A 23,305-nucleotide genomic window follows, 5' to 3' on the forward strand; every position below is an offset into this window, starting at 1 on the left:
CCCTGTGGATCGGCTTCTATCCGTTGTTTAGGATGCTTCTTGCACATGCTGTCTTGTCTCCTCCTTTTCTTGTTATTTTTTACTTTATGCTGGATGTTATACTGAAAAATTATATATGGACATAATTTAATATTATTCCTATAGAGAGGATTTTTTGTTTATTTATGCCAGGCACATGGGGGTGCTAGCAGTACAACAAATATTTATTGAGCATTAGCCTTTGAGTAGTGAGGTTTTTTCATGCTCACTGACCCCCAGGAGTGAGTTGTTTTTTGTTTTTGTTTTTTCAAAAAATGAAATTAGTTCTAGTTACAGTTTTATTAACTTAAAATCATGTTTGTTTGATAACCAATTTATGGAAACAAGAACATACATTTGCCTTTTTTTTAATGTTGCCTTACACATTTTAAAATAAATCGATCGTACTCTGGATGGTCAGGAGGCACGAGGGCGTACATGAACATTCGTACTACTCAAAGGGTTAATGAGACAATAGGAATACAGTTATGAACAAGAAATGGTTCCTGCCCTTACAAGTCTTACCCTGAACAAGCACAGGATTCATTTAAATAGAGCCTTTAAAGAATAATTTAGTTTATACAAATTTGAGAAGCATGCAGTCTTTCCTAACCTTATCTATCTGCAGAGATGCCCTGAGGTAGCAGTTCTTTTGCAGTTTTATTTCATAGGTAATTTAGGGGGGAAAAGTTCTATGAATTGATTATTACATTCACTACATACAATTTGATCAGAAATAATCAGAACAATTTTACTTCCTTTGACCAAATGCCTAGGAAAGATAATGCTTTAAAACACTATGCTAAGGAATTTACTAATTCATGACAGAAATAAAACTATAACCCATTTGAACATTATAAATCAAAATACATTAAATCGACAGACCAGCTGTGGGACTTAAGTTCTTGTGTCTAAGCCTGACCTGTGGTGGTGCAGTGGATAAAGCATCACCCTGGAACGCTGAGGTCTCTGGTTCGAAACCTGGGGCTTGCCTGGTCAAGGCACATATGGGACTTGATGCTTCCTGCTCCTCCCCCTCCTCTCTCTGAAATGAATAGATAAAATCTTTTAATAAAAGGTGAAGTTCTTGTGTCTAGGTAGTAGAACCTAAGACCATTATCCTTGCATACACAAGCTCAAGAGTACTTAATTTCAGCCCTCACAAGCTGGAGTTTGAAGTGACTATCAAAATAGCAGAGAGACTGATTAGTTGAAAAGGAATCTTCTGTGGAGTATATCCCACAGAGACCTTGACTGATAACCCAAACTGAACAATCTGAGCTTTCTCTCTCTGGACTTGCTCTCCTTGGTCATTTCCAGGTGTTACTGCATGCTTGTTTAATGGAATGGGGAGTTTCTGAAACAGATGAAAAATAAGTCACTCCTTATCTCTCACTCCTGGAAAAACTACACAACAGGAGAGCTGCCGTAGGAGATTTCAGACAAACTACCAATGTTAATATGTTAATATCATTAATATGTTTTCTACCCTGCAGTTTCCTGCTCTTCGATGTTTTGAAATCCTCTCGCAAGACATCATCAAAGCCTTTGGTTTGTTGGAAACAAATTCCTTTACCATGTAGGCTTTGCTTTCAGGATCCACTTTTTCCTATTTCCATGAGTTTGCTTTCTATTTTGTACCCCCCTGTGTCTTACCTGAGACCTGCACATCCCTATCTGTGACTGATTCTTATGAGAGAGCCAGGTTAAGTGTCTGAATTTTGGCCACATGCACTATATCTATCAAAATGATTACTTTCTCAGAAGGAAGGATGATGAGGGGACAGAATGAGAGAAGGTGAAGGGATTAGCCAAATTATATATATACATAACACATGGATACAAATAGCAGGACAGCAGAAAGGAGGAAAGGAGATGGGGGGGGCAGTGGGGGTTTAATGGGGGCATGTTGTTGGGGGTTGAGGGTGTTATATTGAGTGGGACACTTGAATCCATGTTAACACAATAAATTTAAAAATTTAATAAATTCTTTTAAATTTATACAATGATCACTTTCAGTTGGGGGAGCCATAGATTCTACAAAATCATTTGTCTAATAATTTCTAGATCAAAGTCAACTATGCCTAAGGATATAGCATTAATTAATGAGCAATCCTGCCAGTTAAAATTTAGAAGTTTAGAATAGTATTAGATCTTGAGTGTTCCCCCCCAAAAAATTCATGTATGCCATAGGCTTAAGAATAACTAGAACCTGCATATGTCGATACTGAGCCTCCGGTAGAACAAAGGGTTGCTTGTGGTTTCCTGTATTTGTTTTCACCTATTTACAGTAAGGTGGTAAGTTCTCCTGAATTCTGTGGTGCCTCTTCCTTCTGAGATCTTGAGCATGCCCCTTACTTTATTTGGGTTTCTCATCACTTAAAAAAAACATAGAACTGGTATCATTCAAGTTCACAGATAAATTTGTTAGAGCTCTTACAATGAGGAGGCATTTTGTTGGCATCATGGAAGACTGAAAGGAAAATGAAATATGGCTCCTGACCTCTAGGAATTTGTAACTTAATAAATGAAAAAGACACATCTGGGATCATTCATGTTCTATTAGAGCAATGCTACATGGAAGTGCTGTAATAGAGGCCTAATTGAATCCAATGCTGACATGGTTTAGAGTTTAAAAGAGTTTTAATGTCTTTCTCAGTAGATCCTGAAAAGCGTATTCTGGTTACCAGATTATTCTCCAAACAGGACCAGCTACATAATTTGTGGGTCCCAGTGCAAAATGAAAACACAGGGCCCCTTGTTCAAAAACTAAGAATTTCAAGACAGTGACAGCTTTAAACCAAGTGTGGAGTCCTTCTCAGTGTGGGGTCTTGTGTGACTGCACAGGCCATATCCCCATAAAACTGGCCCTGTATTCAAATACCATCTATGAATATAAGGAAGAGGCAATTTTTTAACAGTCCAGAGGAGGAATTTATACACAGGACATGTTCTCCCAAGTAATTCATAGGAAAATAAACTCTCTCTAAGGAAAGCAAGTAATTCATTCTTTCTTAAATTAGCAATTGGGATTGGGATCTAAAATATAGAAAGTTACAATTTGCAAAAATAATTTCACAGATCTTTTATAACTACAGAGTAAGAATAATAAGAATAATGGTAGTAGTAGCTGATGCTAACATATAGAGCTTATTATGTGTCAGGATTCTTTAAGTCTATTATATTTACTCATTTAATCCTCAAAACAGCCCTGGAGAGTAGATACTATTACTTCTTTATCCTACTGGTGAGGAAACTGACCTTAGAGAAGTTGAGTAATTGTTCCAGTTACACAGCAAATAATTGGTAGAACCAGGATTTGAACTCAGTCTAGTTCCAGAGTCTGTGCTCTTAACCACTATTTATGATACTTCACATAAAATAAAGGAGGAAGGAAGGAAGGAAGAAGGGAGGGAGGGAGGGAGGGAGGGAGGGTGTTATCCCATTATATTCATTCATTAATATCATAGAGTTGGCTTAACCAGGGTATACTATATGCTGTGTGCATGTTTTGATTTTTTTCTTTTTGCATTTCATGTTCATAGTTTAACAGCACCCGTTCGCCCTCCCCCACTGAGTGTTGCCACATGACCCCATGGAGTAGAAAGGTACTGGTTCTGAGAACATTCCACTGCACTCTGTCCCACTCTCTCAAGACACTTTCACTTTCTTCTCTTTTAACTTCATGGCATACTGTTGTTTCTAACTAACAGGTATTCTTTTCAATCAATTTAAAGAGTGGGTATTTTCCTAACTTGAATTGAGTAAAATATCATTTAGACAGCTATACCATTGACTTTTCTCCCATTCACTCACATACCCCCACACACAGACACATACACCCCTAATTGCAAATAAGGCTCTGTTCAAGACGGGCATCACCTAATGCTGCTCCTGGACTTTATAGTTCAAGGAAAGAAATCCCAACTTGCCTTGTATTTATCAAATCTATAAAGGTTTGTCTTCTCAAGTCAAAAAAAGACAACAGGACAGAACGATTCTCAGGCAGTCAATTGTCCCTGTTATCATTAAATAAAACGTGCTTTTGGCTGCAGGTCAGAGCCTTAGACAGGTCATTATCCTTTCTTTGTTCCCCAGTCCATTGTTATTCAAGGAAGGAATCACCTACAAAATGTGGTCTTTGGTGGTGGGGGTTTCTCTCCCCAGCTCTTGCGCTCTATCCCTCTCTTTCTGTCTCTCTTTCTGCTTGCACCAAACTTTTTTTTTCCGTTTTGGAAGTTACCTAGGAAACAAATTCTTTTGTACTCCAAATTTATTATTCCCACTTCCCTGGGAATCTGCACAAAAGATGAAGAGAGAAAGAAGGTTGCAATGTTTTTACTAAAACATTCATTGCGAATACATTTTTCTCAAGGAGGAAATCATATCCTCTTGGGTGTTTTAGGGGGCTCTGCAGATACCTGTTACAAGGTAAGCAAATGCTTGGGATAAGTTTAAACAACTGGCTCTGGAATTTTCTCTTTAAGGGGACTTAAGAACAGTTCATTTGACAATATGTGATATCCTCTGAGTCAACAGGGTATGATCCTTCCAAATGTGAGAATGAGAAAAAATTTTAATGGTCCTAATTTTAGGACAGAATATTATTAAAATCTAACTGGAATAAGAGTAAAATTATTAATAATCTAAACTCAAAATTGAGATGGAGCCTTTTTAATAATCTGGGCTAGGAACCCAATCCTAAAATCAAAGTCAGACAATATTGATATCTATCAAAGGTTTGGATGGAGAATTTGCAAATGTCAAATAGAAAAGGCCCCTAACTACAAAGCTGGAAGAAAAGCTTAGCACTGCAAAGCTGAAAGAAAATAAGATTGTTTTACTCTTCTGAATTTGAAAAAGAAACACACTTGAACCCCCCCCAAAAGCATTTATGTTTTTCACTATAGTTGGTGGGGGGGAAAGTCTTCAATTTTGCCTTTCTGTGTGTATACAGGGTTTTTAAAATGTTATTCACAACACCATAGTCCTGCAGTAAAATTAATTCCTTGTATTTTAATCTGACCTCTCAGGTTAGGTTCGCTTGTCCTTCAGGTGATATGTCTCCTGATTCCAGGCTTTCTAGCACATTTTTAAAATGTTTCATAGGCACCCAAACCATCTTCTCCCTTTGATCATAGTCACCTAGGGCTCTCAAGATGTTTAATACGAATTTATGGCAAGATGGGTATTGAGAAAGTGGATCTACCTTTCACTGGATTAGAGACTAACATTTTTCTTCAGTTTGAAGTTTGGGGACTTTTGCCTACCTTGTCTCTGTTCTTAATTCCATTTGACCTGAAACACATGTTTATTTAACCCATTTTTTTCTTTTTGTGTCACTTGACTACTGAAATTATAACTTTCAATTAGTTGTGTTCACTAACTACTTCTAAGAATTCTTCCTTTGACCTAAAAGCTTTTTTCTGACCAAATCTTTCTTAACTAAACTGTGAAATTCCTTATATGTGTGTTTATGTATAAACCATGATGGCTGAGTCCACATGTACTTCATTTCAGTCCCATCCCCCAGAGGATGAAGATTCAGATGTCACGTTAGGGCAGAGGCCAAAAAACCCAGTACACAATATCCCTTCGACACTGGACAAGCAGACCAACTGGAGCAAAGCACTGCCTCTCCCGACACCAGAGGAGAAGATGAAACAAGATGCTCAAGTGATTTCTTCTTGCATTATTCCCATCAATGTTACTGGTATCATTCTGTTCTTTTCTTAGGGGCAATTGGGTCAGAATATTCTGTGTATTCAATATGTTCAAAACCTGTGCTGCTGGGGGTACAATTAAAAATACTGCTTTGTGAACAAGTAAGATCTTTTTATCAGAATACAACCCAGAAGATGTTTAATATGCTTTTGTCAGGTTTTGAACATAAATTTGCATATGTTTTGCTGGGCCACTTGTTATGTAAATGATGGAGAGTTTCTTTTTGGAAAAAAAAATTACCAGATAGTTCTTTGGCCATAGCTGACTGAAATAATGGAGAAAGCAGCAGTGATTAATCATGTGATAATGATGTGTGACACCACAAGAAAGAAAACAGCAAACACCAGGTTCCTAAAACTGCAAGTAGTGATCCTGTAGAGTAGACCAAGTATAAAATCTGTGTTCATGCTTCCTTGGATGAAGGTAGGCTTATTTAAATGAGCGCTTAAAATTCTGCGGTGATTTTAGGGATTTTTGACCTAAAAATATATGGATTCTTAGATGAATTCGACTCTAAAGCCAGCAAGCCTGTCTTCCTTGCATTCTGCTTTCCTGCTCCTGTGTATTAAGGGTGTGAACATTAGTCTAGGCTGAATGCAAGCCTGGCCAGACTTTTCTGGAACAGTTTATCGGCAGCAATTTAAATTCCAGAATTGGATCTGGTATTCTCTGTAAGTAAAATAATAGTACAAAATAGTCTTTCAAAGATGGAAATTAAGTGATCTACTTATTAGACTTTTTTAAAACATCTGTAATAGTTATATCTTAACTTGCTTATGTATTGAAAATTTCAAAATGGCTATATTATGACTGATTTTCATGCTTGTACCAGATGACTAAAGATGCATGTTAGTCCAGATGCATTTTGGACATAGCTATTATTAACCCCACTCAAATTTCTGTCACACAGAGTAGGGAGCAAATGATAACCTGGGATCAGCATGTTTATTTCCTTTCTGCAACAAAAAGGAATTCTAGTTGATCAGCTGGTTGTGAGCCGGGGGGTTAATTTTCCTGATGACCTATTCAACTTGTAAGATCAAGTATTCTAAGAATGTGCATTTTATCTGATCTCCATAATCTAAATGGGCTGGATTAGGGGAGCTCAGCTGTTCAGAATGGATCATTTGACATCCTCGAAAACTAACTTGCAGTTCTAGGGACATCTGATTATTAGCAACACCTGCTTTCTTCATGGCACTGTAAGTAAAATCTTGTTTTCAAATTTAGTTCTTTGATTATGGATCTTGTGATTCAGGAAAAGTGAAGATTTTTCCTTCTGCTTTATTTCAGGAACTCTCAGACTAAAGCCTAGATTATCTTTTGATTTCAAGAGCTTTAATGAGCAAGTTGTTGATTATAGCCATATGATACAAAACGTCTGTGTCTATAAGCCATGTGTTCTATAATTATTATGATTAGAATTATTATGATTAGAATTTTACTTTTCAGTTGGAATTAAGAAAGTAAATTCCATTAGTACAAGTAATCTGATAACATTGTAATTATTCATCATGTGATATCTCATATACAGATTTTTCAAAGTGAGTTCTAGAAACTGTTGTCACTGTGATGCTAAGCAAAACTCAAACTGCTTCATTATGTAGCTCAACAAGGTTTAATGTGCCATCCTACCCCATGCTTATCAATCAGGATAAATGAGACAACCAAATTCTAAAACACTTGTGTTATGTCTTCCTGAGGCAAAGCTCACTCTGAAAAATCCACGGCATGCCTGCCAGATGAGTTTGCATTCTCACCTCTCCCTCAACACTCTAGATTGCATAGGACTGCATGTCGTGCGTCAATAACGGGGTTATGGAGGGAAAAACTAACAGGTATCATGGTCTTGCCCCCTGTGTTTACTAAATCAAATAGACACATGTTGTGGAGACTAGAAATGCCAGCTTGAGTTGATACAGGAGGTAGATCCACTTATGTTCAGAACTGGGTACTGCCTTATATTTTTATTATATAGTGATAAGATGCTGGCGCTAAACCAAAAAGTGTCCAATTTAGTCAGTAGAAGAAAGTAGACAGAGTTATATGATGATTTAAAAAAACCAGTCTCTATCTAGGCTGTTGTTTCTTCCCAGCATGTGTGTATGTTCGAGAAGCTGGGCATTGTGGGTAGAGAGTAAAATACTCACAAAGATGCTTTGAATGAAGAGATAGGTCAGGATATGTTAGCTGAACTAATTTAAGTTAACATCTTGGCTATGGCTCTACTATGCAAAGATACCAGCTTCTGAGAACCCAGAAATAGACCAATAAATACTAGTAACTAAAGGTTTAATCCTTAAGGAGTCATCTCTGTGAGGGTATTTCTTTGTTGTTATTTTTCTGTCCTCTTTCTTTTGATTTTCCTTCTTTGCTTGTTACTTTTGGCAGTTCAAGGTGTTGTGATAGCCGCATTCAGAAGCAAAGCTTAACATGTATTGCAGCATAATTTAAATAAGATCTGAATAAGGGCTCCCTTATATTTGTTTACAGGCTTAATTCAAACTCTTCCTTTACTTCAATAAATATCACTGTGTTCCAAGCAAATGAAAATGTGTTTGCCATTTCTAAAAGCTAATGAGATTTATTTGTGGGTTGCAGGAGTTGGTTTTGACAGAGAGGCCAGCATACGCTGCTCTCTTGTTCATTCACAGTCCGTACTACAGAGGAGACGAAAATTGAGGAGGAGAAAAACCATCTCTGGTATCCCCAGAAGAGTCCAACAAGAAATAGGTGTGGTATAAAACTGTTAATGGTTAACCTTCTGTTGGGTGCCAGTTTTAAGGAGAGGAAATAGAAGCTGGTTTTTAACCAGCTTCCTTTAAAAAAGACAATGCTGCAACTTGTAAAGTATTTGAAATGGTGTGTATATTTATTTTGTGTTTAGCAAGTCAGGTAGTATGACTTTTTAAGTCTCTCTTCAACTGAGAAGGTTTGATCTTATAATTCAGGCCAATTTATTTAGTTCTTATGGCTGAAATGTAATTTCAGCTAATTTTGCTAATTTTTAAAAGTTTTATTAAGGTGGAAATTATGAATAAAATATAGCAAGATTCAATGAAAGATTCATTTAGAAAAGTATACCTTTATTTGAAGAGAGACATATTTTTATGACATTAATAATTGAAAAAGGTATTTCTCAAGCATACTTAATTAAATAATGAATATTCATAACATGATATCCTTGATGAGATATTTTCTGTTCAATGTGTTTAGGATATCACTTCCTGTGTTAATTATCACTGTTATTATGGCATCATCTCTTGTAAATAAGACTTTTAATTCTTACAGTGAATCCTAAGACTTTTTCATTATGTTTCTATTACAAAATAAAAATGAATAGTGGCCAAGAATATAAAATAAACTTGAGTTTAAAAAAAACAGTAGTCACTTATTGGGGAAAGGTAATTTGACATTGAAGAGACAGTATTAACAAAAGATCTAAAAGCATATCTTCTCTTAGTATATGTGTATGTGTGTGTATATATATATATCTATACCTATATCTATACCTCCAAAGCATTTTAACTTTCTCCTAATTTTATATGTTGATTTTTTATGTAAGAAAAAGATCCAACATACTAGCATCCAGATTTGTGAGAGTCTCTCAGAATGTCTGTTAGTCTGCTGCTGTATAAAATATCTTACTATACTTTCCATGTGCCCTAGATTCAGATGAATCACCTGTGGCCAGGGAAAGGAATGTGATCGTGCACACAAATCCAGACCCTTCCAACACTATCAATAGGAGGTCTGGAACCAGGGACTCAGAGTGCCAAACTGAGGACATTCTGATTGCTGCTCCATCCAGAAGGAGGATCAGAGCTCAAAGAGGTCAAAGCATTGCAGCTTCCCTTTCCCATTCTGCTGGCAACATTTCTGCATTGGCAGACAAAGGTGACACCATGTTTCCGACTGCAGTGAGCAGCCGCACGAGATCTCGGAGCCTTCCCAGGGAGGGCAATAGAGGCGGAGACACTGAGCCCAAAGTGGGTCCTAAACCCTCAGCATATGAAGAGGAAGAGCCTTTCGTGGGCGACCGAGGAAGAACCACGAATGATTGCAGTGAGGCCCCCAGCAGCCCAAGTGCCCAGGAACACCAGCCTGCTTTGGGCGGCCTGGCCTGTTCTCAACATCTTCACAGCCCCCAGCACAAGTTAAATGAGAGAGGGAGGTCACGTCTGTCCCGAGTGGCTGCTGACTCTGGCAGTTGTGACATCTCCTCCAACTCAGATACCTTTGGGAGCCCAATCCACTGCATCTCCACAGCTGGTGTCCTCCTCAGTAGCCACATGGACCAGAAAGATGACCACCAGTCATCCAGTGGCAACTGGAGTGGAAGCAGCTCCACATGCCCCTCGCAGACCTCAGAGACAATCCCTCCTGCAGCTTCTCCTCCCCTCACTGGCTCTTCACACTGTGACTCAGAGTTGTCACTAAACACGGCCCCTCATGCTAATGAGGATGCAAGTGTCTTCGTGGCAGAGCAGTACAGTGACCACTTGGATAAAGTGAGAGGCCACCGGGCAAACTCCTTTACCTCCACTGTGGCTGATCTTCTGGATGACCCCAATAATAGCAACACAAGTGACAGTGAGTGGAATTACCTACACCACCATCATGATGCCTCCTGCCACCACGATTTTAGTCCTGAGCACCCCAAGGCAGACAGCCTGGACTGCCCAAGCTTCACAAGCATGGCCACTTATGACAGCTTTCTGGAAAAGTCTCCATCAGACAAAGCAGACACTAGCTCTCACTTTTCAGTAGACACAGAAGGATACTACACCTCCATGCACTTTGACTGTGGTCTCAAAGGGACTAAGAGTTATATCTGCCACTATACAGCCCTGGGCCCAGAGAATGGCCAGGGCATTGGAGTTCCTCCTACTCTTCCGGACTGTGCCTGGCAGGACTACTTAGACCACAGGAAGCAGGGAAGACCAAGCATCTCTTTCAGGAAACCAAAGGCAAAGCCAACCCCACCTAAAAGGAGCTCATCATTGAAGAAGTCCGATGGAAATGCAGACACTTCCGAGAAGAAAGAACCAAAGACTAGCAGTGGCCAGCTCCTGCCTCACAGTTCCAGGGAAATGAAACTGCCTCTTGATTTCTCCAACACGCCTTCTCGAATGGAAAATACCACTCTTTCCACCAAGCAGGAACCTTCTTGGATTAACCAGAATGAACATAGTATTAAGGAACCTCAGTTGGACACTTCAGAAATTCCACCATTCAAAGATGAAGGTGCTGAATCAGCACACTATGCAGACCTCTGGCTTCTAAATGACTTGAAAACAAATGATCCTTACAGATCTTTATCTAATTCAAGCACTGCTACGGGTACCACAGTTATCGAATGCATCAAATCTCCAGAAAGCTCTGAATCCCAGACATCCCAGTCAGAATCAAGAGCCACCACCCCATCCCTTCCTTCTGTTGACAATGAGTTTAAACTGGCTTCACCAGAAAAGCTGGCTGGCTTGGCATCTCCATCAAGTGGCTATTCAAGCCAGTCTGAAACACCAACATCCTCTTTCCCCACAGCTTTCTTTTCTGGCCCATTGTCTCCTGGAGGTAGCAAAAGAAAACCCAAAGTCCCAGAGAGGAAATCTTCACTACAGCAACCCTCTTTAAAAGATGGAGCTCTGTCACTAAGTAAAGATCTGGAACTTCCAATTATACCTCCTACGCATCTTGACCTAAGTGCTCTTCATGTCTTGAATAAACCATTCCACCACCGTAACCCATTGCATATTTTTAGTCATAATAAGCATAACACAGTAGGGGAAACACTAAGGTCAAATCCTCCACCATCCCTTGCAATTACACCAACAGTCCTGAAATCTGTTAACCTGAGGTCTATCAGTAAGTCTGAAGAAGTCAAGCAAAAAGAAGGTAACAGTATGGAACTCCCCTACTTAGAGCAAAGCACTCTCACAATGGCTGGCCTGGCTCCAGGTAAGATTAGGCCACATATATCTAGGAAATCAATATCGCGTCAGTACTCCACTGAAGACACTGTATTGTCCTTTTTAGACTCCTCTGCAGTTGAGATGGGACCTGATACACTACAGCTAGAAAAAAACCGTGCTTTTGATGTGAAGAATCATTGTGATCTAGAAACAGTAACCTCCGCTGGTAGCAATCTTCTAGATTCAAGTGTCACAAAAGACCAAATACATATGGGGAGTGATTCTATTCCAGAAAACACACCAAGTAAAAATTGTGACTTTCCCACGGAAGGATTTCAGAGGGTCTCTACTGCCCGCCTAAATGATTTGGATGGTAACATACTGCAATATGGAGCTGGTCCAGACGGAGCCCTAGCACAGGGCCAGAAGGTATCCTCTGTAGATAGGGAGGAAGTTGCACACCCTGAGTCTGTGGATGTGCTCACATCTCAGTCAAACTCACTAACTAGAACCATAGACAGAAGCAATCAACTTAAGTATCAATTTGGGATGAGCCGCCACCATGACAAAGTGCCTGGGAATATCAGCTATGAAGCAGAGCTATCAACTGCAAATTTACGCCCTGAAAAATGTTTCGAACAGGGAAATATTGTATCAGGTATTTCAGCCAAAAGTGCCTCTGATAACAGCGGAGCAGAGGAGACCCAAGGAAGTGTGGATGAGGTTTCATTGAAAGGTCAGTTTGTCACTATGGAAAGGGGTCTCATGCCACTTCCGGATATTTTTCCTGAAAATTTTCTTCCTTGCATTCCCCATAACATGGTACAGCCCTGGGTGTTGGGTGTCTCCATTTCTTTTCACTTATTAAAACAGTTGAGATAAGACCTACAGCTATTGAGGGACTAAGCTGTTACGGATATCTCTCTCATTTTATTTATTTATTTAAATTTATTTTTCTGTTTAGCCATTTCATATAGAAAGAGGACACAGAAAAATCCTCCCTCTTCAGATCATGGCAACTTTAATCTATCCCATAAGCATAGGCACTAAAATCTATTATTAGTAGAAAATGTGGTAGTCAAATGGGCAGATATCTCTCTTGTTTTGAAAAGGGCGGTAAGGTGACTGTTATTTGTTCTCTGGGTCAGTAAAGCATAGCAGTATGCCAGGTAACTTCCTCCTAAACATGCTTTTGTTCTTAACTTAAGAATCGTCACCAAGTGATGACTCTATGATTTCACCACTTAGTGAAGACTCTCAGACTGAGACAGAAGGTGTGTTTGTGTCTCCAAACAAACCTCGAACAACTGAGGATTTATTTGCAGCCATTCACAGGTGAGGCAACAATATGAAAGGTTTTGCTACTTATAGTGCTACTCATCAAATGCAAATATGGAAAAGGTTTGTGTACTTTTAATGTATTCAGCAGAAAAACAAAATCAAGCAAAGAAAATTATTTTTCTAAACCAAATTGATAACCTTGCATTCAAGTTGGGAACTATGAGTCTTTATATATAGTTAGATTGACCTCAATTTAGAGACTTTCATTAACTGCTGAGGGAAATTTTTTTTTCTCCCTAGGAAAGACATTCTGGAACAAATTTCTATTTGAACCCAATGTGTAGTTAAGTAACTTAGAGTCAAAGCTCAAACTCTGGTGCAATCTCTGACTTTTAAATAATTTCCTGAACCTAAAAGATATGCTCAAAGCTATAATCCTGTATTAACAGAGATAAATGTAAGTCAATTCACTAAACAGAGCCCCTAATTTGAGACAGGACAGTGTATTAAAAACCTGCCTACGCCTGGCTGGATAGGCCAGTTGGTTAGAGCATTGTCCCAACGTGCAAAGGTTGCCAGTTCGATCCCCAGTCAGGCAGATACTGAAATAGATTGATGTTTCTGTCTGTCTCTCTCCCTTCCTCTCTCTCTAAAAATCAAACATTTATAAAACTGTACTTGATAAAAAACTGCCCATATCATAGCTCAGAACAAGTAACTGTTCCCTTTTTTCCCTCTTTCTATATCTTAAAACTGGCCTTCTCTAAGATGAATGCTCCATTTTTGCTTCACAAACTTGACTCGGAGGGTGAACATATAATACAGTGTAAGAGATGTGTTGTAGAATTAGGTGACTGAAACCTGTGTAATTATGTTAACCTGTGTCACACCTAAAAATTTATTGAAAAAAAGATTAGGAAAAAAATGAATGCTCCATATCCCATGAATAGGGGATGTCCTCTGGACTGCTTTTCCAGAACAGTGTTGTGTCAGTGCCGCCCTTTCACATGCTTCCCCTGCACCTTGGTGTCAGTGCCCATGTTTGCAAGAAGACTCCTTACAACCTGTAAGTGAAGAGCAGGCCAGGAACTAGCCCTTGGAAATGGAACCCATGTCAGACTGAGCTATCCAATTATGATGTGCCTACTCCTTTCATTACCGTCACTGCCTTATTCCACTAGGCCTCAGTGACTTAGATGGGACTCCCAAGGGAAAAAACAAACAAACTTGGGGACTATCTTTTCTTCTTCAGGAAGTTCTATGTTTTGAAGCCAGTTCTTTGCAAGCAGCCTGACCAGGCAGTGGCACAGTGGATAGAGTGTCGGCCTGGGACGCAGAGGACCCAGGTTTGAGACCCCAAGTTCACCAGCTTGAGCGCGGGCTCATCTGGTTTGAGCAAAGCTCACCAGCTTGGACCCAAGGTCGCTGGTTTGAGCAAGGGGTTACTCGGTCTGCTGAAGGCCCATGGTCAAGGCACATATGAGAAAGCAATCAATGAACAACTAAGGTGTTGCAACGAAAAACTGATGATTGATGCTTCTTATCTCTCTCCGTTCCTGTCTGTCCCTATCTATCCCTCTCTCTGACTCTCTCTGTTTCTGTAAAAAAAAAAAAAAGTTCTTTGGCAGCTTACCATTGTACTTCTCAGAATTCTACTTTTTAAGGGACCTTGGTTTTTCTCTTTATGTGATTCTCCCATAAAAAAAAGGAGCGCTACTCTTCAACAACTGTTTTAAAAGAGCCAATCAGGAACGCCTTCTGTGTGTACCTTAGCAGGCATACTGCTCCATTTGCAGAGTGAAGAATTATTAGTTTATTTTTTCTTTCCCCTGTGTGTAGTCTAAGCTCTGATAATATTCCTGTCATCCCACTTTATCTTCAACCTTAGGACAAGTTACTAAATTTCTATGTAAGTTAAAGAGCTAAATTCTTACCCCGAAAACTACGTGCTAGTGACGGGAGTAGTGGACATAACATAAACAGTGGGGTCAGAGCTAGAATGGAATCCCAGTGCTGCTCCTTCCTGCCCAGCCTGTCAGTGAAAACCTCCGTACCTATTCTCTTACTGTAAATGGAGAACGTACAGCTCACATTCTCAGTTCTGATGATAAAATGACATTTTAGTGCCTAGAATATGGTAGATGCTAAGAACAAACGTTAGCTTGAAACTCCCACCCTATTAGAGTCCTGGCCAATGGCATACACAAGATGATAACGACAAAGATTTCAGTGAGCCCAGATCAGGCTGATCTCCAATTGCAAAGCTGACATTTTCTCTACCCTATATATTTTCAGAATATTTATCAATGAACTAACTCACGTTGAGTTACTTACCAGAAGAAATAATATGATGATGGGTACCTAGGTTCGGTAGACTTTTTGAGTTAAGTAATCATAGTTTTGCATCTGTGTAGTATGTATGTATATATGTATGTGCAGTAAAATGACAAGAATAATTGTTTTTAAAACGAAATATTTTTAATTTTTCCTTTTTATGCTTGCAAATGCAATGTAACTTAAACTTCAATTGTAAATAATTCAAACTTGAAATAAATATTTAACATAGAAAGTGGAAATCCTGCCATTCTAAGATAACTGCCATTAAATATGGAATATGTACATTCCCCATGTTTTCCCATGCATTATACATGCATATTATATTCTAACTTTTATACAATTTCTATTTTTATTTTTTTCAGTTAAGTTGACATTCAATATCATATTAGTGTCAGGTGTAGAGCATAGTAGTTAATCACTTATATCACTTGCAAAGTGATCCCCCCATAAGTCTAATGCCCATCTGGTACCACACAAGAGTTACTACAATATTATTGACAATATTCCCTAGGCTGTACTTTACATCCTCATGACTATTTTGTAACTGCAAATTTGTAATTCTTAATCTCTTCCCTTTCTCACTCAGCCCTCCCAATCCCCTTCCCATCTGGAAACTATCAGTTTGTTTTCTGTATCTTTTAGTCGATTTCTGTGTTTGTTCATTTATTTTGTTTTTTGGATTTCACATATAAATGAAATCATATGGTATTTGTCTTTCTCTGTCTGCCATATCACTTAGTGTAATACTCTCTAGGTCCACCCATGTTGTTACAAATGCTAAGAGTCCGTTTTTTCTTATGGTCAAGTAATATTCTGTTGTATACATGTATCACAGCTTTTGTGTCCACTCTTCTATTGATGGACACTTGGTTTGATTCCATATCTTGGCTGTTGTAAATAACGCTGCAATGAACTTAGGGATACGAATATGTATTTGAATTTTTGTTTTGTATTTCTTCGGATAAATACACAGAAGTGAAATTGCTGGGTCATAAGGTAATTCTATTTTTAATTCTTTGAGGAACCTCCATACTGTTTTCCATAGTGGCTTACCAATTTGCAATCTCACCAAAAGTACACAAGAGTTCCCTGTTCTCCACATCCTTACCAAAACTTGTTTGTTGATTTATTCATGATAGCCATTCTGAAAGTTATGAGGTAATATCTCGTTGTGGTTTTAGTTTGCATTTCTCTGATGATTAGTAACATTGAATATTTTTTCACATGCCTATTGGCTATCTGTATGTCCATTTTGGAGAAATGGCTATTCAGGTCTTCTGCTAATTTTTTAACTGGATGGCTTGGATGGGTTTTTGGTGTTAACTTGTATGAGTTCCTAATTTTATTTATTTATTTTTAATTTTTCCATTGATTTGAGAAAGAGAAAGAGAGGAAGGGAGGCGGAGGGGGAGAAAGAGACAGAGAGAGATAGAGAGAGAGAAGCATCAACTCATTATTCCACTTAGTTGTTCCATTTATTTGTGCACTCATTGATTGCTTCTTGTAGGTGCCCTGACTGGGAATTCAACTTGCAACCTTGGTGTGCTAAGACAATGCTTTATCAACTGAGCCACCCAGCCAGGGCCTATATGAGTTCTTTATAAATTTTGGATAGTAACTCCTTATCAGATGTATCATTGTTGATTATCTTCTCCAATTCGGAAGACTGTCTTTTTGTTTTATTGATGGTTTCCTTGCTGTACAAAATCTTTTAGTTTGATGTGGTCCCATTTGTTTATTTTATCTTTTTTTTTATTTCCCTTAGCCGAGGAGATGTAAACAACAAAATATTACTAAGAACAATATCAAGGAGTGTGCTGTGTTTTCTTCTAGGAGTTTTATGGTTTGAGGTGTTATATTTAAGTCTTTCATCCATTTTGAATTTGTTCTTGTACATGGTGTAAGAGTGTGGTCTAGTTTCATATATTTTTTTGCATATATCTATACAGTTTTCCCAACACCATTTATTGAAGGGATTGTCTTTATTCCATTGTATATTCTTGCCTCCTTTGTTACAGATTAATTGACCATACAAACATGGGTTTGTTTCTGAGCTCTGTTTATGCCAGTACCATGATGCTTTGATTATTAGAACCCTGTAGAATAGTTTGATATTGAGTAGCAACTTTGTTCTTCTTCCTCAAGATTGCTATTGTTATTTGGAGTCTTCTGTGGTTTTATATAAATTTTAGGATTATTTATTCTAGTTCTGTGGCAAATGCCATTGGTATTTTGATAGGGATTGCATTGAAGCTATAGATTATTTTGGTTAGTATGAACATTTTAATGATGTTAATTCTCCTTATCCATCAGCATCAGCATGGTATACATTTCCATTGATTTGTATCTTCTTAAGAATGATTTGATTTCTTGATATTTTACTGTATACAGAGTTTTAAGAGCTCCAGATATGGTCTAGGTTTTCATTTCCTTACATAAAGATGGCTTACTGATTAATAAATACACTGTTGATGTTCCTAGGCAACTGTAGACAATGATATCTTCAACCCAAAATGGATTGACTTATTTAAAAATTCATCTAAGGATCCTTTTTATATGGAGAAATTTTAAAAGGAGACTCAATAGTATAATGTACCCCTCTCACTCATGCACATACACACTCACGACCCAAGCCAGTCAACCAGCAACCTATGGCTAATACTATTCCATCCACAGCTCCATCTACTTTGGTAGTTATTAGAAGCCAACTCAAGACATCAGAGCATTTTAATATGTATTGGAGAGACAGATTTAATATGAGAAAGCTATATTCCTTCACCATCTATACTCTAACCAGCAGTCAGCTAGCAATATTTTCTTATATTAAATGGTCATTTCCAGAACCTAATTTATGTCTAATGAGTATGAGACAATTTCTCTCAGACTGTGTGTGTTAAAAGAGTAAGGACTGTATTTTACTTCTCATCTCCACAGCCCTAATACTTAGTAACCGATCAGATAGAGTGTGCCAAAATAGTCTTTAAAGAGATGTTTGGCCCTGGCTGGCTGTCTCAGTGGATAGAGTGTCAGCCCGGCATATGGATGTCCCAGTTTCAATTCCCAGTCAGGGCACACAAGAGATGCGACCATCTGCTTCTCTTCCCCTCCCTCTCCCCCTCCTCTCCCTCTTCCCCTCTTGTAGCCAGTGGCTCGACTGATTCAAGAGTCACCCTGGGAACTGAGGATAGCTCAGTTGGTCCAAGTGCTATAACTCAGTTGATTCAAGCATCGGCCCCAGACAGGGGTTGCTGGGTGGATCCTGGCCAGGGTGCATACGGGAGTCTGTCTCACCACCCTCCCTCCTCTCACTTAAAATAAAATGTGTGAATGTAACGTAACACTTTCTGTTTCATAAAATTGTATTTGGCTTTGGCCAGGAGGCTAAGTAAATAAAGCATCATCCTGGTGCGCCAAGGTTGTGGGCTCCATCCCAGGTCAGGGCTCATACGAGAAGTAAACAACGAATGCACAACTAAATGTAACAACTAATGGAATGGCGAGCTGATGCCCTTCTATCTGTCTCTTCTCCCCTCCCCCCAAAATCAATGGAAAAATTTTTTAAAATGTATCTGGACTGAGATTCTTCCTTTTCTTAAAAGGTCCAAGAGGAAAGTACTTGGAAGAAAAGATTCTGGGGATATGTCTGTTCGAAGCAAATCAAGAGCTTCTCTTGGCGGCAGCAGCAGTAACAGCACTGGTTCTGTTACTTCACCCAACAGCAATGTGACCACCCCAAACAGCCAGAGGTCTCCTGGCCTCATCTACCGAAATGCTAAAAAGTCCAACACATCCAACGAAGAGTTTAAGCTGCTACTCCTCAAGAAAGGCAGTCGTTCAGATTCCAGTTACCGCATGTCTGCTACTGAGATCCTGAAGAGTCCCATCCTGCCTAAACCTCCTGGAGAGCTCACAGCTGAGTCCCTGCAAAGCACCCATGAGGCACACCAGGGGGTACCTGGCGCTGAAGCATTGTCCCCACTCTCGCCCTGCTCCCCACGAGTTAATGCAGAAGGCTTTTCCTCAAAGAACTTTGCCACCTCAGCATCAGCAAGGGTTGGACGTTCCCGGGCCCCCCCTGCAGCCAGCAGCAGCCGCTACAGTGTCCGCTGCAGGCTGTACAATGCGCCCATGCAGGCCATCTCTGAGGGCGAGACGGAAAATTCCGATGGGAGCCCGCATGATGACCGATCCTCCCAGAGCTCAACTTAGATGGCCTGTGCCAGGCTGGATGTCAAGAGCCAAAACCTTTAGTCATATGAGGACGGGGAACAGAAGACTAGGGAAAAGCACATTGCAGGGTACCATCACTTACTACCAATGAATTCCTAAATATTTGCTGGGGAAACAGAAGGTGGTTTGGTCTTTCTTGATTATTTTCCATGTTTTGACGTAGCTACAATGTCTTTTATATTTTTCTTTAGCTTATTTTGATTCATCCAATGTCATTTTGTTTGATAATATAGAACTCAAAAATGTCTGCTTTTCATAAAACCTAGAAAAAAGTTTTCCCAGAGCTGCCTGTTCAGAAAACAAAACCCTTACTGTCATAATTCTTAAGAAGATGAAATTACTCTGGAGGTTTGGTATTTTTTTACATTAAAGTGAACTAAAGTGAAATTTAGAAGAACTACACACATGTAAATATCATATTTTTGATAAAAATGTGTAAATAGATTGATCAATGACGAGTGGACATATGGCCAATTATCTACCACACACCAACTGTTTATAGAACACAACAGGAAAAGTGTATAACTGTATTCTGTGAATACCATTTTCATATCAAATACCATATTTAAATGTCCACCAATATGATTTCTGAGTGATAAACCTCATATGTGAATTGTAAACTGGTGAAGTAAAGGAAATCTTGATGTCATATACTGAAATATGATTAATTTAAAATAATGAATTCAGACCTAACCATTTTTGTAGCAAATTGCAGCACCAAAAAACCTAATATTAATACTCACATGGCTATGATTTGCCATGTGGTAATTTGGACAGAATGAAAAGCATGCGTTTGATTTTTTAAATCAGTAAGAGAAATCCTCATTCTCAACGCAAAGCCCTGAACAACAGTATTTGACAGTGTCCTTTAAACTTGAAGTTTTCAATGGATTGCTTTAAAGAGGATGAGTAGGGAAAACTCGTTAATTTTAGGTTATGTTTTGTATTAGGCTACTGGGACATAAACAGTCAAAATCTAATGACTATAATCTTTAAACTCCTTAAACGTCTAGCAGTTAGCTCCAGGTTCTTTAACTGACAAAGATAAAACACAAGCATGCCACAGAGCTGTTGATTTATCCATAAATACCTGCAGTGACTTTTCAGTGAAGCTTCTCTCTGTGCTGATGAGACTTGTGCTACCTAAAGATGAACAGAAATGACACTGTGAACAATGTAGTTGGGAAGTAGGTGTGTGTATGTACGTTATTTATATTCGCTGTTAAGCTGGGAATGGGAACAGCTCTGGTTCACAAGGCTACATACAATTGAGTTTTTGTCTGATTTTACTATATCTGCTTGATGGCAAAATGGGAGGGGTGGAGGGTGGGAAAGGAAATGTCAGGGCAAGTGCTCTGATCAAATGAAGGCAGGGAAACAAGCTGAATTACTTGAAATTACTTGAATTTTCTTGTCTTAAAACTGAAAAAAAAATGTAGTTACAAGTTGAAATCTGCAAGTAATTTTTACACCTCTGATTTTAACATGAACTGACGCTAATGTCTGAAATATGTCAGAAATATAAGCAGTTCTGTACTTAGACTATGTTTTGAATAGGAGAAGGTAGGAAGTGGCAAGAACTAAGGAGGGATATGGCCTATAAGAGAAGAGACTGCAATCAGAACGCTAGTACATACCAGAGTCACCAAGCAATTGATATGCAGCCAGCGGGCTTTAGCTTATGCACGTGGTATTTGGGAAAGCAGGATGTGTGAAAGGGGGTGTGGTTTTGATTTAATTCATGCAAGATGAAGGAGAAAGCCTGGTCTGAGAAGATGCTGTCTTTCAAAAGAAACACTTTCTAAGATGTTACAGTTTGAGAATTAGAGAATCTGATTGCTGTTGGGATTTTTGTTTGTTTTTGTGGAAAGAAAAAAACAAGTCTGGCTTCTACTCTTTATTTTCACTATCAAATTGTGTTTCTCAATTTCTTGTCATCCTTGTATGTAAATGGGTGCTGGGGGTGGTGGGGTAGAGGAGGGAGAATGTGTGTGTGTGTGCTCACGTGTGTGCATATGCACGCTCTTGTCTGGTATTGATAAACTACCTGGTAAAGGGTACATTTGAACATTTACAAAGTGTTATACTTTTATTAAAAGAAAAAGGTTTGGGGTTTTAAAAAAATGGACCATTATTTCTCATTGGAACCCATTGGCTAAGAAAACCAGCATGGTTTGACACCACTTGGGAACATGAATATCTTTTTCTCATGCTTTGAAAAGTACAGTAGGCAAAATTTTAAAAATAAAGTTTTTAGACAAATGTGGTAAGAAACAGTCATTTCCAACCACAATGGGAGGTCTTTCATAATTTTCATAAAAGCAGTTCGTTTGCAGTATAGCTTTATGTAGGGGATTTTTAAGCGTAAAGAAAGGTATGTGGGCTTTAAAAGTGATTCTAAATCTTGAATAGAAAACATGAATTGGCTTTAATAAATGTCACCTTTTTATTATTGACATTAATTTAAGTAATGGTACCATGCATATTTTAAAATACATATTGACTTGAATTGTGAGGCAATAAGATACCTTCTGTATGTAATGATCACAGAGCTAACCCTTATAATATAGTTTTACTTATTTTGTTTACTCTAAAAGTCTATAGCAGAGTTTCTCTATTTTATAGATTAAAAAAACCAAATTAAGATGGATTTTAATTCACTGTGGAAAAGAGTATTGCGTAACAAACTGAATTTAAAAAGCAAAGAATTCCTTAGTAATCTGGAATATTCTACATGGTTTTCTGGACTATTCTACATGGTTTTATTACACAGCATGTAAGACCAAGATTTAGAGGACTGTCTTCAACATCACTGCCATCTTGAAGCAGGGTACACACATTAGGTATTGCAAAAACCATCAATCCAAACTTTTCTTCTGTTGTTTGCACTGATGCTAATTTTTTGTTCTTTTGTGTTTATACAACATGTCTATGTTGTGTGCGGGGAATTTTTTTCCTTTTGGATTTTTAAAAAAATGTTTTGGCTAAGTAGAGGACGTGGACTAGTTATAGCAAACAAAACATACTGTTTGCTTTTGCCAAAGGTCAGTGAGTGAGTATATTTGCTGCAGTGGTGGCTGACTTAGATAATGAGATCAGGACAAAGATTTAAAACTCGGAAGAAGGTTACAGTGTAACTATTCTGGTACTAGAACCAGTTCATGCTGGCCCAAAAGACAATGGTTTATGGACTTGCATCCATTTTGTATTTTTGTAATATTTGTAAATATGAACTTTTTAAATTGGTGCAAAAATGGTTTCTTTTGTAAGATGTTTTCAACGTTTACATTCAATTCAAGCCTTTGTATATTTTAGAGCTGTGCAACACTTTAAGTCTTGTATTTATTTTTAGTAAAAATGGTGACAGTTTCATTGTGAACCCCTCTCAAAAAATGTACCAGAAAAGTTAAATTACCTAGAAAGTGTGTATAGAAACTGCAAATAAACGTGACTGCAATTAACTGGTTTCTCTCTTCATTGTTATATAATTGTATTGTTGGGGTTTCACAGACACGAGCGTTTTATAGGGAACTGGACATAAAGAGGAACTGCTATGGCAAAAATATGAGCAAAATAATAACAATAATAATACTGTCTCTGTAATGGGTTCCAATCCAGCTTTGTATTTGAGAGGAAAAAATCACATTTCCAATGTTGGATATGCTTTCCTGTAGCTCCTCTCTGGGCCAGGAAAAGATTTCTGGCTTTACTTTGAAATATTCAGCTTTGCTTCTGATAAGTACTCGGACTGTGCCTCCTTCCCAAGATGGGCAGCCTCCAAACACACACACACACACACA

The 23,305-nt window shown here is 38.5% G+C and overlaps 1 protein-coding gene and 1 non-coding gene across 5 annotated transcripts in view; one reads left to right on the top strand and one right to left on the bottom strand.

The window, feature by feature from the left end:
• Positions 1-22,966, top strand: part of NHS (NHS actin remodeling regulator) — a 347,012-nt gene extending 324,046 nt beyond the window's left edge. For 3 of the 4 annotated variants that reach the window (XM_066356604.1, XM_066356605.1, XM_066356607.1), the window contains 6 exons: positions 3,564-3,626; positions 5,539-5,731; positions 8,344-8,475; positions 9,412-12,393; positions 12,866-12,992; positions 18,875-22,966. In XM_066356604.1, the coding sequence (XP_066212701.1) occupies positions 3,564-3,626; positions 5,539-5,731; positions 8,344-8,475; positions 9,412-12,393; positions 12,866-12,992; positions 18,875-19,484 (4,107 nt within the window). In that variant the 3' untranslated portion in view covers positions 19,485-22,966. The remainder of the gene's footprint in view (positions 1-3,563; positions 3,627-5,538; positions 5,732-8,343; positions 8,476-9,411; positions 12,394-12,865; positions 12,993-18,874) is intronic. The other variant, XM_066356606.1, reaches the window with a different exon arrangement.
• On the bottom strand, positions 12,608-12,747 carry LOC136386653 (small nucleolar RNA SNORA29). Its single transcript, XR_010748010.1, has one exon. It is a non-coding gene; the product is annotated as a small nucleolar RNA SNORA29 (small nucleolar RNA).
• Positions 22,967-23,305: the final 339 nt, after the last annotated feature.

Source organism: Saccopteryx leptura, chromosome X (genome assembly GCF_036850995.1).
Source record: "Saccopteryx leptura isolate mSacLep1 chromosome X, mSacLep1_pri_phased_curated, whole genome shotgun sequence".
Taxonomy (NCBI): domain Eukaryota; kingdom Metazoa; phylum Chordata; class Mammalia; order Chiroptera; family Emballonuridae; genus Saccopteryx; species Saccopteryx leptura.